Raw genomic sequence first — 14,342 nt, forward strand, 5'->3', positions numbered from 1 at the left:
GTGTGTAGCAAAGAGCTGGGGCAAAAGCTCTTCTTGGAAGTGTGCACACCTTGCCCGAGCACCAGTGAGACAGTCTGTGGAGAAACCTTCCAAAGACACTCAGGCCAGGTCAATTAAATGCAATATCTTCCCTTAAAAAGAGACAAGTGGCTGCTCTGCTAAGGGCTAAATCAAATAATGAGCCGTTTTGCTCAACAGCTTCCAACCTTTGGTCCTCAGGAGCTGATCAATGAGTTTGCGAGATTTTGTAAGTTGGTGAAAAGCATGTCCATATCTGCTTTACATACATCTTACGGATGGGGTCCTTATATGCCAGAAACTTGAGAAAGCCACATACCAGAGAAGTTTGAAAACTAGTTGAGGGTGTATATTTGAATATTGTAGTAGCTGTTTGGTCCCTGAAAGACCTAATGTTTGTTAACAAAGAAACCTGTGTGGTGAACTGGGTACTGCTGGAGCACGCGGGGCGGTGCAGACTGATTTGTGCCCACCACAGAGGATTCAGCATGTGTTTGCTGAATTGGAACACTGCTTTGAGCGATGCCAGGTGAAATGATGGATTAAGCGGGAACTGTACATCATTCCTCTGAGGAATCAGCCAGTATGGTCTGACAGCTCTGCTTGCTCAAGAAACAGGTAGAAAGAGCAGTGAGGGAGGGAAATCAGTGAAGGGAAAAACAAATAGGGGGCTTTTGCCTTTGCAAAAATTTCAATTCCATAGAAACCATCTGATTAGTTGGATTAAAATTAAGGAGGAAGGGAAGGATTTCTTTAGAATTTTTGTGAATTTTTTTTTTCCCTGGCATCTTCCAGACCACTGTGTGTTGAGAGCACCAGTCACAGGAGAGCAGGGATATGTGAGGGAGAGGAGTGGGGGTGGCTGAAGGTGGATGGATAAAGAGTAAAGGTAAAGGATGTGGAAAAGTTGTTTCCAACAGGCAAGAGCTGGACAGTGGCGGTTCCCTCAGCTTCAGGGATGTGAACATGGAGACGAAGGGGAAAAGCCAGGAGGGAGATAGATAAAAAAATTTAGAATTAATGCATTTTGTTCATGAGATATTTGAACAGCTGGACCTCCAAGACTAACAATGTCAGGCTCCCATTTCAGTTATTCCTTCTTTTCACTATTTGCTCTTTTCTGTCTCTGTTTGTTTTTTTTGTTTACCTGTGCTTCATGTAGTTTCTCTGTGGCTATGCATCCAGCACATTTGGCCAGTCGCCCACACCCACACCAAAGGTAAACTGAATACCTGAGTTTCTCTGTTGTATAGTCACTTCTCCTTAGCAAGGATTGTGCTTTGCTCTTGTCAGTTTATTCATCTTCCTGCACTATCTATAGAGGATCCATTTCAAGTGACCGATGTGATGGAGAGCATTTTTACGGCTTGTTGAATAGATACAGGTATATGACTGTCATTTGTTTCTAGGATTCAACTCAGAAGAGCTTTGTAATGATGGGAATTCGGTTTGGATAAAATCAGAACCAGCCTGAGCCAAAGTTTTGGGTTTTTTTTATGATATTTGAATCATTTTAATTAACTTCAGATGGATCATCGGTAGGATTTGACTGTTTATTATGCTTACCATGGTGCCACCATTGGCTTCAGTGGGACATTAATCCTCCATACAATTGCAAATCTGGCCCTGTTTTGCCCTTTTTGGAGCTGGAAGCTGATAGTTCATGTGCGAAGAGAGACTCCTGGGTTGCATTTCTGGGTTGCTTGGAAATGCCATCATTTGGGGATGGGGGGGGGGGGTGGATCGTGGGGAGAGGCGTTGGGTCTTGTTCAGGGGAGAGCTCAAATCCAAGCCTTCAAAGACACAGTTAATATTGAACTTTGCCATCACCATCAAAACAGGCTCTTGGCACCTTTTTTAGATCTTTTCTGTTGCAGCTCGTCTCTTGACTGGTTCTGATGGCTTCGCAAACCTTTCTTACTAGTTATTTGGCCATAGGGTAGCATACTGCGTGCTAAAGCTTTTATGACATTAGCTTTGTGACTCTGCTCACATTTCCACAACAATCTTTTGATAGCCAGAGGATTATGTTAGAGATGGACCTGACTTTTAAAATTCAGATCCTTGCATGGGGCTGAATTTCAACCTTCTCACCTCTGCAGTGTCTCAGGGTGTTTGGACTTGGAATTCCAATGAGGGGGATCTGACCCAAAATGATCCAAACTTATTCATTCCAGAGCTGGACTCCTGCCCCTCCATATCATGACTGCAAATTGTTTGGATTGCAACATTTCATTGGGCCCTGCTCTATAGTTGCAGCAATGCCACACACCAAAAAAAAAAAATCCTTCTGGAATTAGGATATGGTAGCATTAAGTCCAGGAGAGAATTGTTGTGCAAAACCTGTTAGAAATGCCCAGGCCAGTCTTCTTGTCTGAAGACTACAACAGGAGATACAGGGAAATGGGAGACATAATACTGATGATTTCTATGAGTTTTGTTGTTGTCATGGTTGTTCTCATAATACAGCCTCGTGTTTTGTAGGTTTTCTAGTGAATAATAATTGAACATATTTGTTAGGCACTGAGGCAAGTGTGGAACAGCCAAGCCAAAAAAGATTTTCCAAATATGTCAACATGAGTAGATTTTTTTCAAAATGGGGGTTTAGTTCAAAGTAGTGATACTTGGCACTGTTATGTAGCCTATGCGACTTTGCACCTGAAGGCACTTTCCAGGCTGCACAACCTTTAGGAGACAGACTGTCTCTTCACTCTATGCCACTGCAGAACCTGCTGTGAGGGGGCCTCACCTTTCAGTGGTGGCCTGGAAGCCACCCCAGTGACATCTTATATAGCAAAATAATAAGAAACAAGCATCATTTTTCTCAGACTTCTGAAAAAAAGGCTGAGAAACAGCAAGTCTTGTTGGCACGGCACAGTTTAGTGACCTTATAATCCTAAAGAGATCGGGGAATGGTCCTTTGCCCAGAACTTTTCCCCAAAGTATTGCTGGCTGTACATGCTTCTCTCTCATTCCCAAATTCACCTTAAGTAATTCATCTTTCTGCATTTCCACTGAAGCCAGTCACCATCTCCCCAGGCAGACCTAGTGCTGGGCACAGCGATCCTGGTGCACCATGCAACCTCCTCTGTAAAGTGGGAAGAGAAGGTGCAGAGGGACAGCAGAAATTAACTCCTACCAGTTCTGGCTCAGTGACATTTCTCCTTGCACCTGCCTTTCTTATTTCTTCTGTTTACTTGGTTTCAATGTTACAAAGGAAAAAGCCCGGTGGTTGCCCCCATTGGAACTCTGGGTCTGTGTTAAGACCATCCTACTTAACATAACTTTGTGTCCATCTTAACCCACTGAACCCACAGGGTGCAGGTGGGCTGAACTGGTTATTGCTTTCTCAGCCCTGGACACATGAGAAGTACCTAAATGTGTCCAAGACACCAAAGGAAGGAGTCTGGATAGGTCGCTGGAGACTTCTCAGCTTCACAGAGATGCTGGGAAATGTCCTGATGCTGCAGCTGTGCCACTGGGGACCTCAGACACCCCATGGTGGTGGAACTTCCCTTTGAGTCCTGATAATGATATTCTGCCTTGACTTTTGTCTTTATGTCACCGCAAACAGCCACACATGCCTCTGCACCTCTAAAGCCAAACTGGGCTTGAGGTGCCAGCAAGAGGTGGCCTTGAAGCATGTCTGAATGTCATGCTAGTCTGCATATCCTTCTGAACTTCTTTGAGATGGTATTTCTCTGTAAATTATGTAGTTCTCTTCTTTTTCTTATTTTTCTCTCCTGCTTCTTTCCCTTTGATGCCACCACAGGCTGAGTGATTACTCAGTGCCCCAGTTTGGGCTACAGTTCCTGTCCATTCTGCTCATCCTTCCCCATGACACACAGGTCATGTTCTCCTGTGTGCTAGACTCTATATGGACACCAGTGAAGAGACAGTCTGTGTCCCAAGGATGATACAGTCTCAGTTTGAAAGCTAAGACATGTCTTGCCAGGAGAAAAGCAGAAAATAGTCAGCTGTTTCTTCTTCAGGCTATGGGGACGGGGTCTGTTTTGAGCTAAAAAATGTTCCTCGTCTGCAGTAAAACAGCTATTTTCAGTGCCTCGCTGGGCTGTGTTGGCATTTTTTGGGCCATGATGGAATGAAGGAAGAGGTGTGGTTGTCCCCATGCTGGTGTTGAGGTGAGGTGGGAGGAGTCACGATGACTTCAGTGGTGTCAACGTGACCCTGAAGGAGGAAGCTGATGCAAAGCACTCGCCCGAGGTTTTGTTGTGTAGCTGAGAACGCAGCCAGTGTCCATCATCGAGAGGGGTCCATGCACAAACGTCAAGCCCAGGAAGCGTGTGAATGGATGGGATGGTGCAATCTCGACAGGAGGAGCTCAGACTTCTCTGACAATTGCGTAGGAAGATGAGCTGCTTTCTCGCTGCTGTCCCTTCCCTCCAGCCCCTCCCAGTAAAAAGCTCTCAGGTATAAGGATGGAGACAGCACCAATGCTTTTCACCAGAGCTGGATGCATTGCAAGGGAGAAATACAAGGCATCAGCAACCTACAGAGACAGGTCTGGCTGACTGGGAGAAAACCACTCACATTCCCTTGTAGACCCTTGCACAAAGTCTTGCACCCTTCCTACCACTACGGCTGAAAAACGACCTCTCCCAGCCAAGCCCAGACTGACAAACCTGGCTAATAAGCAGTTGCTTCCAACTTCCAGCCCTGCTCCTGCATCTGTTGCTGCTTCTAACCCCTGTGGCTATCCTTTCACATTGCACAGAGGTGACCCCTTGCATGTAATTAGCAAAGTGATAAGAAAACATTAATCAAAGCTATCCGAACCAGGATTCTTGCTGAAACAGCCTATTCCTCATCAAATCTGTGACAGAATGAGAGCACCAGACTCTACAGTACTCTGCAGGTAGCAGCTGCATCCATTAATTACTCTAGATTTGTTAACAGTTTGTCCTTTGGGGAGGATTTTGCTGGGAGAGATCATCGATAGACACCTGCCAAGCTCTCCTGGATAAGCAGGCCAGGTTTTTCTGGTGTGTGCACGAGCTGGGTTTTCTCTTGTTGGAATTCCATAATGACTTTCTGCTTGTGTTGATTGGGTTTGTCTCATCATCACATTCAATCTGAGCTGTGCAAATTCCCTGCTTATGGCAGAAGGGTTGGACTAAGTGATATTTAATGTCCCTTCCAACCCAAACTATTCTGTGATTCTATGAAATTTCTCAGGGGCTGGGGATGTTATCTGACAGGTTCTTAGTGCCATATGATGAAGCACATGTAAAGATTTTAGCAGAAGTAGAAACAAAACTCACCACCTTGCCCAACATAGCGACAAGGACAGTGCAAATGGGGACTTTGTGACTCCATGCATGGCTTGACCACCTGCAAAGAGGAGGGTGTTTGGAGGAAATGTGCACTAAAATCCTGCTGGCATCCTCCCTTTGGCAAATCCCTGGCTATGAGGTCATGTCACAGTTTGCCCTGTTTTCAATTTGGAGGGAGTTGCGCCCTGGTTCCCAGCTCTTCCTCCAACCCACCAGCAGTACTCACTGCCCCACAAAGGCTCCCTGAACACCAGACCCTACGAGACTCATAGCACCACTGTGGCTGATGTGTAACAAGCTCAGGTAATAGTGCTTGATGCATAAAATGAGCTGGGGTCTTCATTTAGTTTGAAGCTGGATTAAGAAGGTTCTCCCAGGGGAGGGAGAAGGGGCTATAAGGGAAACCTCTCCATTCTGCTTTAGAAATACTTGCCCCAAACTAGAATAATTTGACCAAGGGAGCTCAAGCAAAATAGTAAAAATCAACCTGATTCACCCTAAATACCCACCTCATTTGGTCTAGTTAACATTCTTTTCCAGTCTTCCCTGTAGCACAAGCTGGGGAATGTAGACCATCAGTTTCTGGAGCTGTTGCAGACTGAAAGTACCCCTGGCTTGTTTTTCACCCTACATGGGTCTCTAGCTGTATACCCTGGGAAGCAGAAAAGGCTCAGCCTGACATGAAGAACCATGTCGGTAGGGTTGGCATGACCATGCTGCAACGCATGGAGACAGGGAAGCTCAAGCTGTTCCTGGGGAGCATTGCTGGGCAAATGCATCGCCCCAAGCTGCAATGCAGAGACTTTTGAGGGCAGTTGGGACTGTCAGTCACACAGGGAGGTTTCAGCAGAAGAAATTAAATTACGGCACTTTTCATCTCTGGGCAGAGGTGTATGGAGCGGGTTGCCAGAGTCCGGCCATTGCAAGCTCGACAGCTCTGCCTTGCCCCTCTCCTGCCGCAACCCTCAACCACCTCTGGTCCCACTCCCTCCTCTGGCCCAAGCCGTCGAGGGAGGTTCCCGGGGATGTGGCCGGAGGGGAAAGCTGCTCTTATCCTTTCATTTCCTGAACCTGCTCCGCTGCGGTTTTGCAGGGAGCGGAGACGAGGAAGCGCTCGCCGACGCTCAGCAGCCAGTTCAAGCGGTCCCTGGAGCTGTTGATGAGGACTCTCAGCGTGTGCCAGCCCTTTTTTGTCCGCTGCATCAAGCCTAATGAGTACAAGAAGCCCATGGTAAGTCCCGCTTTTCCCTTCTGGTTGCTTTTTGTACAGGAACGCTTGCAGGGTCACTCTGCCCCGGAGCCAACGGCAAAACTCGGGAGTCGACAGAGCTAGGGTTGACCCTGAGTGCTTAGAAAACCAACCCACAGCCCTTTCTGCAAGCAAGGGAGAAATCAGTCACTTTCTTTGCAATCCAACAGCGTCCCAAATCTTTTTGCAGAGAGGAGCTCCAGCCCCTGCCTTTCTTCCCTAGGACCACGAGGAATTCACCCTGCAGCCCTTTCTCCTATAGGAAATGCCTCTGAATTTCCATAGGGAGTGGGCACCTCCCTGCCAGAGACTTAGGCTGAGATGTAGGACCCTGTAGGATCCGGTCCTATTGCAGGGTTCAGTGTTTCCTAAAATTTATCCCCTTCCCATGGGTGTTTTCTACAAAATCTGCTTCCAAGGAATCTCACTCTGTTTCATCCCCGTTAGATCCTTTCAACTGTTTTTTAGCATCAATTATGAAAGCACAGTTCTAAAAGCAGGGGGAAAAGAGGCAAGATAGCACAGAGGAAAGATGAGAGGAATTATTTTGCTCTGATTCCCAGAGAGCTGCTTCAAAAGCAACGAACACTCTGGGGACAAACTTTAAGGAGCAAATGAAAGGGAAGGAGGTGGCTGAAAATCTCTCTGGCCACAAACTGCTCACAGAGGGGACTCTCAGTTTTGCAGCAAAAGGGAGATGATAAAGGCAGGCATTGAAAGCCCTGATCCTGCTGTCAGCACCTTGGAGGATGGGACCCTGCTGCTGTTAACAACCACTGTTAGTTGCTTACCACACTTAATAGTGATACTGCTTGGGGAGGAAGAGCTTTATGTAATAATAATTTCAGCTATTTATTTCTGTGAATCGTTTTGCCCATGCCTTTGCACTTCACTAGCGGCTAATCTAGCCAGAGCTGGAGCTTTATCTAAAGTCAGTGTCTGTTAACAAAGCTCATCTGAGTGCAAAAAAGCATAAAATACTGAATTTCAGAGCTTTTACCTACAAGCATTGTTTGTTTGAAACCTGTTTTCGCTGTTCAGTGAACCTAATATGATGCGGCATGAAAGGTTTGGTGCCTCTCTCAGAGCAGCTTACTGTGCACTTATCCTGGTTTTGGTGAACAAAAAAAGGCACCTAATAACATGTTAATAGAATATTTTTGGTTAATATTTAACAAAGTGTCTCATCTGAGATTGTCCTCTGGCCTGAGATCAAAACAAGACCTTCTTTAAGAATACGGGTGATGCTGAGAAATCGATGTACATCCTGAACTGTTTTTAATTAATTATTCTCAAAGCTTTGACTTTGAACTGCTTTTATGCCTGGAAGTCTGGGATTTGGTCTGGCATTTTGTCACCTGCGTAACGAGTCTGTATTTGATCAGCTCTTGCAAGCTCTAAGCCAGAAGTCTCCGTCCAACCCATTTATTTACAAAATTTTCAAACAGTGGGACATGAAAAAAGCTGTAAGTTTGAAAGAATCAAACAAAGATAAATTAATCTCCCCATTAAAGTAATGAGTGGATGAGCTAACATTGAATCAGAGACTGTAGTGCTATGAGAAATGAAATATGTTTTCTTGCTAAAATTATTTTTGGCCTTGGTTTAATAATACGAAGGGGAAAAAAAATCTCAGATAATGGTACACAGAGCTGTGCAGGGTGACTGCAAAACAGAACATTTGCTGGGAGTTCATTTTCTGTCCCTGGCTTTGAAGGAAAGTCTACTGATAGTGATAGGAAATGGGATAGTGGGAAGTGAAAGGTCAGTGGAAAGTCCTGACTGTTTGTTACTTTATGTTATTTTAAAACTTTACTTCCTTCTAAAATGTGCTTTAGGGGGAAAAAAAAAATTGTTAGCATTGGGATGATGGCTGGAGTTCTCTGGGTCCGTACATCATCCCGTGCTGCTGTTTCTGAGCGTTGCTCTGTTGTTCTGGTTAGTCCTAGAGAAATGCATGGGATGAATTAGGTAACAAACCATGCAAAGGAAGTCAAAATAGTCTCCATCAGTCTGTCTAACATGGATGCCACATCAGACCTTGATGCCAAGAAGCTCACAGTTGCCCATATGTGCATTGACCAAGCAGGCCCCCAGCTGCCCACAAATCCTTCTGCTTCATGGTGGAAAGAGACACAGCAACACACCCCTCTTCCCTCTGCACCCTTCCTGTCGCCACTCCCCAGTACCCTCTGTAGATGAGGACAGCTGGGGACCAAATCTAGATGATGCTACTTTCTGCCTTTTCCTCACTCATGCATTGTCTTGCCCTGCGATCAGGATCTATCTCACTTCAGCCCTTTCGTGGTAAAATGGCTGCTATGAGCTACTCAAAAAGCTCCTTCCAGCAATGGGGAGATAGATGTATCCATAGGGCAGATCCGCCTGTCCCAGGAGATGCATCTGAGATACAGGGGTAACTGAGATATGGGAACATACCCATTTCTCCTCCCTCACTTCGGGGAGAGGCTAGGTGGCTCATATTTTAGAGGCTCATATCTGTACACACACAGATGCTCACATTTCATACACCTGAAGGGAGGGCAGATGAATAACACCCTGGCTGTAACTCTTTGGCCCAGGCTGGGTTTTATTGTTCCGACTGTCTGTGGTGTGCCAGCACCACAGCACATCTGCTTTAATTTTACACTTGGGCTGAACACTTCTTGGATGCTCCCAGCAGACAATATCAGGCTGCGAGAGAGAGCTCTCAGGGGCTCCAGCATCCTCCTCAATGCACTGCGGTACCAAGCTGATGGCAGGGATTTTCCTGAACCTTCTTTTGCTTCGGCAGATCTGCCTATCTAGCAGCACCACTCACTGTCCACCCAGAGGCTCCCAAAGCAAAGGAGAGCAGCCAGGTTTATTAGCAGACATCTGCAAGGACTGGGTTGCCTCAGTCTGCTGTCTGGCCTTGAAATTGTACGTGGCTTGTCAGGAGGAGCCACGGACACCGGTCTGAGATTTGTCCTTTCCCTAAAACCTTCAGCTGGTCTCAGTTCTGACTTGTTAATTTTAAGCTCCTTGGATGTCCTCCTGGGTGCAGGCTGGTTTGATGATAACAGGTCTATCTCAGAGCCTCAGCATCTCCAAAGCTGCACTCTTCCTTTACATGACTTTGAGATGTCACCTGCCCTAAGATCAATTGGTGTAGGCATTCTAAGACTTTTAAATGTCTGAGCCTTTGCTGATATGGTTCTTTGCTTCCTCTGCCTGCAAAACAGTACTGCCCTGCCCATACAGGAGTGCTGTGATCATGCCAGTGAAGCTCAGAGTGGTGGTCAGAACTTAATGAACATGAGTGGTCACTGCAAGGGTGACTGTATGGTTTGACCCTTGTAGATGGACCATCACTTCCCATTTTCCCAAGGTGATGTTCACTGTTGAATCACACGCTCCAGTTCTTCTCTCAGTCCTTTGTGTAATGTGTAGGACGTATCCAGCCTTGCAAGCAGAAATTAAAGAAATAGAGTGAGTCAAACGCACTCTGCAGTTCATAGAATCAGACCCATGACAGAGAAGAGTCCTACGACCTTGGATCCACCAAGTGCAGGATTTGGGTGGATGCTTGACTTGGTTGCCCCACACATCTTCAGATTCCCCACTCTCTTATGGCCAATCCAGGCCAAGATGTGCAATCGAACCACTATGTCTTGTAACCTCCCCAGCTGTTTGACCGGGAGCTGTGCGTCCGTCAGCTGAGGTACTCGGGGATGATGGAGACCATCCGGATCCGCCGGGCTGGTTACCCCATCCGCTACACTTTTGTGGAGTTTGTGGACCGGTACCGGGTCCTCATGCCTGGGGTAAAGCCAGCATACAAGCAGGTGAGGATTTTCTTCCACAGGTAACGATTGCACTCTGCTGGGGTCTCCAGAGATTTTTATGGGGTGGGCGTCCTCTCCAAAAGCAATTATGAAACATTTGATTCCCAGGTGTTACAGCAGTGCTCTGGGCTTTCCAAGCGAAGGAAAAATTGTTACGGGGCTGGCAGAGATGGGGAGCTCAGCACCAAGGGCCACTATTCAGCCTGTCCCTCTCACTCACCTTAGATATGGTGACAGTAAAGCCCTGGGAACCTCATTAGCAGAAAACTGCTGGAATTTGGACCAGAAAGGGTCCCCCTTGGGCTTGGGAGGAGCAATGGGTGAGGCTGGTCCTGATGAATCCCACACCCTCTCCCACCAGGGCGACCTGCGTGGGACATGCCAGCGCATTGCCGAAGCGGTTCTGGGGAAGGATGATGACTGGCAGATTGGCAAGACAAAGATATTCCTGAAGGTAGGTGGTTCTCTACATCCCCCCTTCCATCTGGGACCTGTGCCTGTGAAGGAGTCTCCTACCATCCACTTTTCATTGCAGATGTGACACTTTCCCACGGTCTCTGGGCTAGCAGTGTGTAGAACCTGGGCCAAGGCAAGATATATGGGGCTGGTTTAGGAAGCAGCGGGCAGGAGAAAGTCCTGACACTCTGCCAGCACTGATGCAGGCACATACCCATACGGATGCAGAAATTGTCACATACAGCACATGACATTTTTCCTCCTGGGCTGAGCCACTCAACCTCATCTCCTGCCTTCACCCAAAAAGCATGGCAGCAGGAGGGATGTCCATGCAAAGCTCTGCAGAGAGAGGGACCAAGAGCACAATGGGCTCGCTTTGCCTTCTGCATGTTCTTGCACAACCCAACGTGTTGGCCTACAGCCTGCCTCTCTGCATGGGTCCAGCTGACATGGAGCAGCCCAAGGTTGCACGTCACCTTCAGGCCTGTTTGCCCTCATCTCTCCTTACAAACCCGCTCCTGCATTGCTCTGGGGAGATGAGGCTGAGCTGGTCAGAAACCAGGCAGGAAGCAAAGGCTTCTCTCCAGCAAGAATCTCAGCAGTAAACCCTGACCACTTTTATCTAAATCCACCCCCAACCCCACTGCCACCACGAACACCCCCATCTCTTCCCTAGAAGCTGTTCCCACTAGTTGCTCTTTCCAGAGCCTGTTATCAAGATCTCGCAGCTGTCAGGGCAGGAAACGGAGAAATCGGGAGGCCCCGAGGGGCCACGTGAGGTCGAGCAAAGCAGGAAACGTGTGGAGCTGCCTCTGCTGCACCCTGCGTGGCAGGGCTCAGCGTGCCGCTGCCGGGAAAGAAAGAGGAGTTACAAACGGCATGGGAGGAATCAATAGATAGCTGAGGCTGGTGCATCTCAAAGCCTCAGGGCAAGGAAAGTCAGTGGTTCAGGGAGCTGTTTTGTTCTTAGAGTATGGTGGCATTGCAGCCTTGGCTGGAGGGAGCAATGGGACCCAAGCAGCCTCAAGTTTGTTCCCAGACATAACCAGTGCTCCCAGGAATTGCTCCCACAGCTGACAGCACTGACAGGGAGCTCTGCGTGGAAGGGAAACATAATTTACTTGTTTTCAGACTATAGAGTATTGCATATGCAGCTTCTCAAGACTCTGGTTCATTTGAGAATGAAGGCAGTAGTTCACAAGTGTTTATGTTAGGGTTTCCCCAGTGACTAGGTGGGGTGATACTTGGAATGTAAAATGTCCCAAGATTTTGCTTTGGATATCTCCTCTGGGGGAGGACCTTGTACCACCCCTTCTTGCCACATCTCAAGCAGATGGAGAGCTTGAGACATGGGTGCTGTGTTGTTTCCTCCCTCAGGACCACCATGACATGCTACTGGAGATCGAGAGGGACAAGGCCATCACGGACAAAGTGATCCTCATTCAGAAGGTGGTCCGTGGCTTTAAAGACAGGTAGGTGTAAGCCCCACTTCCAGATGGGAGGTGGGCTATGTGGCATGCTTCAGCCGGCAAGCAACTCCTGGGAGATGCATCACTCCTTCAGTGCCCATCTGACCTGTGCTGCTGCAGCTGGGGAAAGGGAAGCCCTGATGTGTTGACACTCAGGTGAAGCAAGTATTGGAGGAAAACAGTAGAGGAAGCAAGAGGTAAACTGTATCATCTGCCTCAAACATGGACAGAATAGGATCTGTCCCTGTTCACTGCTGTCTTCAGGGGAGCTGATATTTGTTGTTGCAATGCAGCAGTGGGAATCTGAGCCTGCTGAAGGCAACTCTAAGCTTCCAGTCTATGTGGATCCCCACAAGACTGCTATGGGGCCATTGGGTAGTCCATTGTGACTAACGTTACTCTTTCCAAAGCCCAAGGGGTTCAGGACTCTTCCTTTTGTAAGCCAGTTTCCAGACTTGGGAGGAGGGCAGGCAGTCCACAGAGAGCTCATGGCACAGTTGTAGAGGACAAGGGGAAGCCACAGCTGAGGTCAAGCTTCAGCCATACAGGAGTAACAGTTCTTGGTGCTTTGTGCTCTTTGACTCTCCGAGCCATGGCTGTGACTCAGGTTGTGCCTTAGGCTTTGCAGAAATAGCACATGCCAAATAACTCAGTAATCCTTCCCACAGTAATCCTAGTGAGACCCCGAAGTCCTCCCAATTGTCCCCAAGGTATCTACGTGCAGGATCAGGCCAGGCTGAGCAGAATGGGAAGCAGCAGGGCGGTGTTGCTGAAATTTGCTCTTGATCATTGGGTAAAATTGATTCCATTCTCAGGTGACTGTGATTGAAGAGAGGAGAGAAGGTAGGGAGGATATTTCAGATGAGAGAAGAGGGTGAAAAAGGGAGAAGGAGGAGACCATTCCCAGCACCTCTGCCTCTGCCCATTCCCATAACCTGATAGATCAGCCTGCAGAGACCTATCAGAGAGAGCCCCTACAGACGTTTCTACAAAAACAATGAGAGCTTGTGGAGGAGACATTTCCAGGCAATAAAATCCACGCACCTGTTCAGTTTCAAATCTCCAAAGAATGAGGCCCAGGAGATGATAATTTGTGGCAAAATCACAGAGGCAAGTCACTGAAATGCCTTTGCAGGTCCAATTTCCTGAAAGTGAGAAATTCAGTCCTGATGATTCAGAGATACTGGCGTGGACATAACTGCAGGAAGAACTACGGTGCTGTAAGTACTGGGGTGCTTCCTCACACCTCTGCCTTCCTAACTCTCTCAGCTGGGACATACATAAGAGTTTCCTGGCTCAAAATGCCCCACTGAGTGTAGGAGGGGGTGGGATTGGCTTTTATCATCCGGAGCGATGAATGGAAGTTTGCTACTGCTGCTTTGCCTTCTCAGTGAAGAGAGCACCCAGCCACCTCCTAGTTGTCCTTTTCCCCATGAGCTAGATGTCCATTGCACCAGCTGGTCATTTGGGGACTTAAATGTCTTCCCCGAGTTTCCAGGTGACTGAAAACTCAAGAGCAGCTTCCTCTGAAAAACAGACGCCATCTCCATGTGGGATTGTATCTGGGTTTCTCCTCAGCCCAGTCCATGGCCCTCTTCTCTCTCTGTCCCAGCTGACTCTGACCCAACTGCAGGCCAGCTGGCGAGTGTGTTGGGGTCTAAAGTGTCTATATCACCCTCCAAGCCTACAACTTAATAGGAACAGCCACTTCCAGGTTGGTCAGGATGCTGCCTCCTGCCATGAAACAGCACCTTGGCTATCAGGCTGCAAGGTCAGCAGATGCTGGACCTCCATGGGAGCAGACCTCATAGCTTGTGGCTGCCTTGAGATGACCAGCCAGGCCTCCTGAGGCCTCTCAAGGGCAGAAACTCTGTAGAACTTGGTACAGAAGAAACTGCCTTTGTCTTTCCAGGGCTTTGAATCAGTGCAGCATCTGGAAGTCTTAATTTCTCCACCCTCTTAGAGAACCTCCCTCCCAAAGGCTTGTCCCAGTAGGAGCTGATTTCAGCATCTCTTATTTACAGCCACG

The 14,342-nt window shown here is 47.8% G+C and overlaps 1 protein-coding gene across 6 annotated transcripts in view; it reads left to right on the forward strand.

Moving 5' to 3' along the window:
- The window catches only part of MYO7A (myosin VIIA), a 117,643-nt gene that overhangs the window by 70,234 nt on the left and 33,067 nt on the right, over nucleotides 1-14,342 (forward strand). For 3 of the 6 annotated variants that reach the window (XM_075415844.1, XM_075415869.1, XM_075415853.1), the window contains 6 exons: nucleotides 1,181-1,237; nucleotides 6,406-6,543; nucleotides 10,230-10,388; nucleotides 10,750-10,842; nucleotides 12,222-12,316; nucleotides 13,449-13,533. In XM_075415844.1, the coding sequence (XP_075271959.1) occupies nucleotides 1,181-1,237; nucleotides 6,406-6,543; nucleotides 10,230-10,388; nucleotides 10,750-10,842; nucleotides 12,222-12,316; nucleotides 13,449-13,533 (627 nt within the window). The remainder of the gene's footprint in view (nucleotides 1-1,180; nucleotides 1,238-6,405; nucleotides 6,544-10,229; nucleotides 10,389-10,749; nucleotides 10,843-12,221; nucleotides 12,317-13,448; nucleotides 13,534-14,342) is intronic. The other 3 variants (XM_075415862.1, XM_075415879.1, XM_075415888.1) reach the window with 1 other exon arrangement.

The sequence above is a fragment of the Opisthocomus hoazin genome, chromosome 1 (genome assembly GCF_030867145.1).
Source record: "Opisthocomus hoazin isolate bOpiHoa1 chromosome 1, bOpiHoa1.hap1, whole genome shotgun sequence".
NCBI lineage: Eukaryota > Metazoa > Chordata > Aves > Opisthocomiformes > Opisthocomidae > Opisthocomus > Opisthocomus hoazin.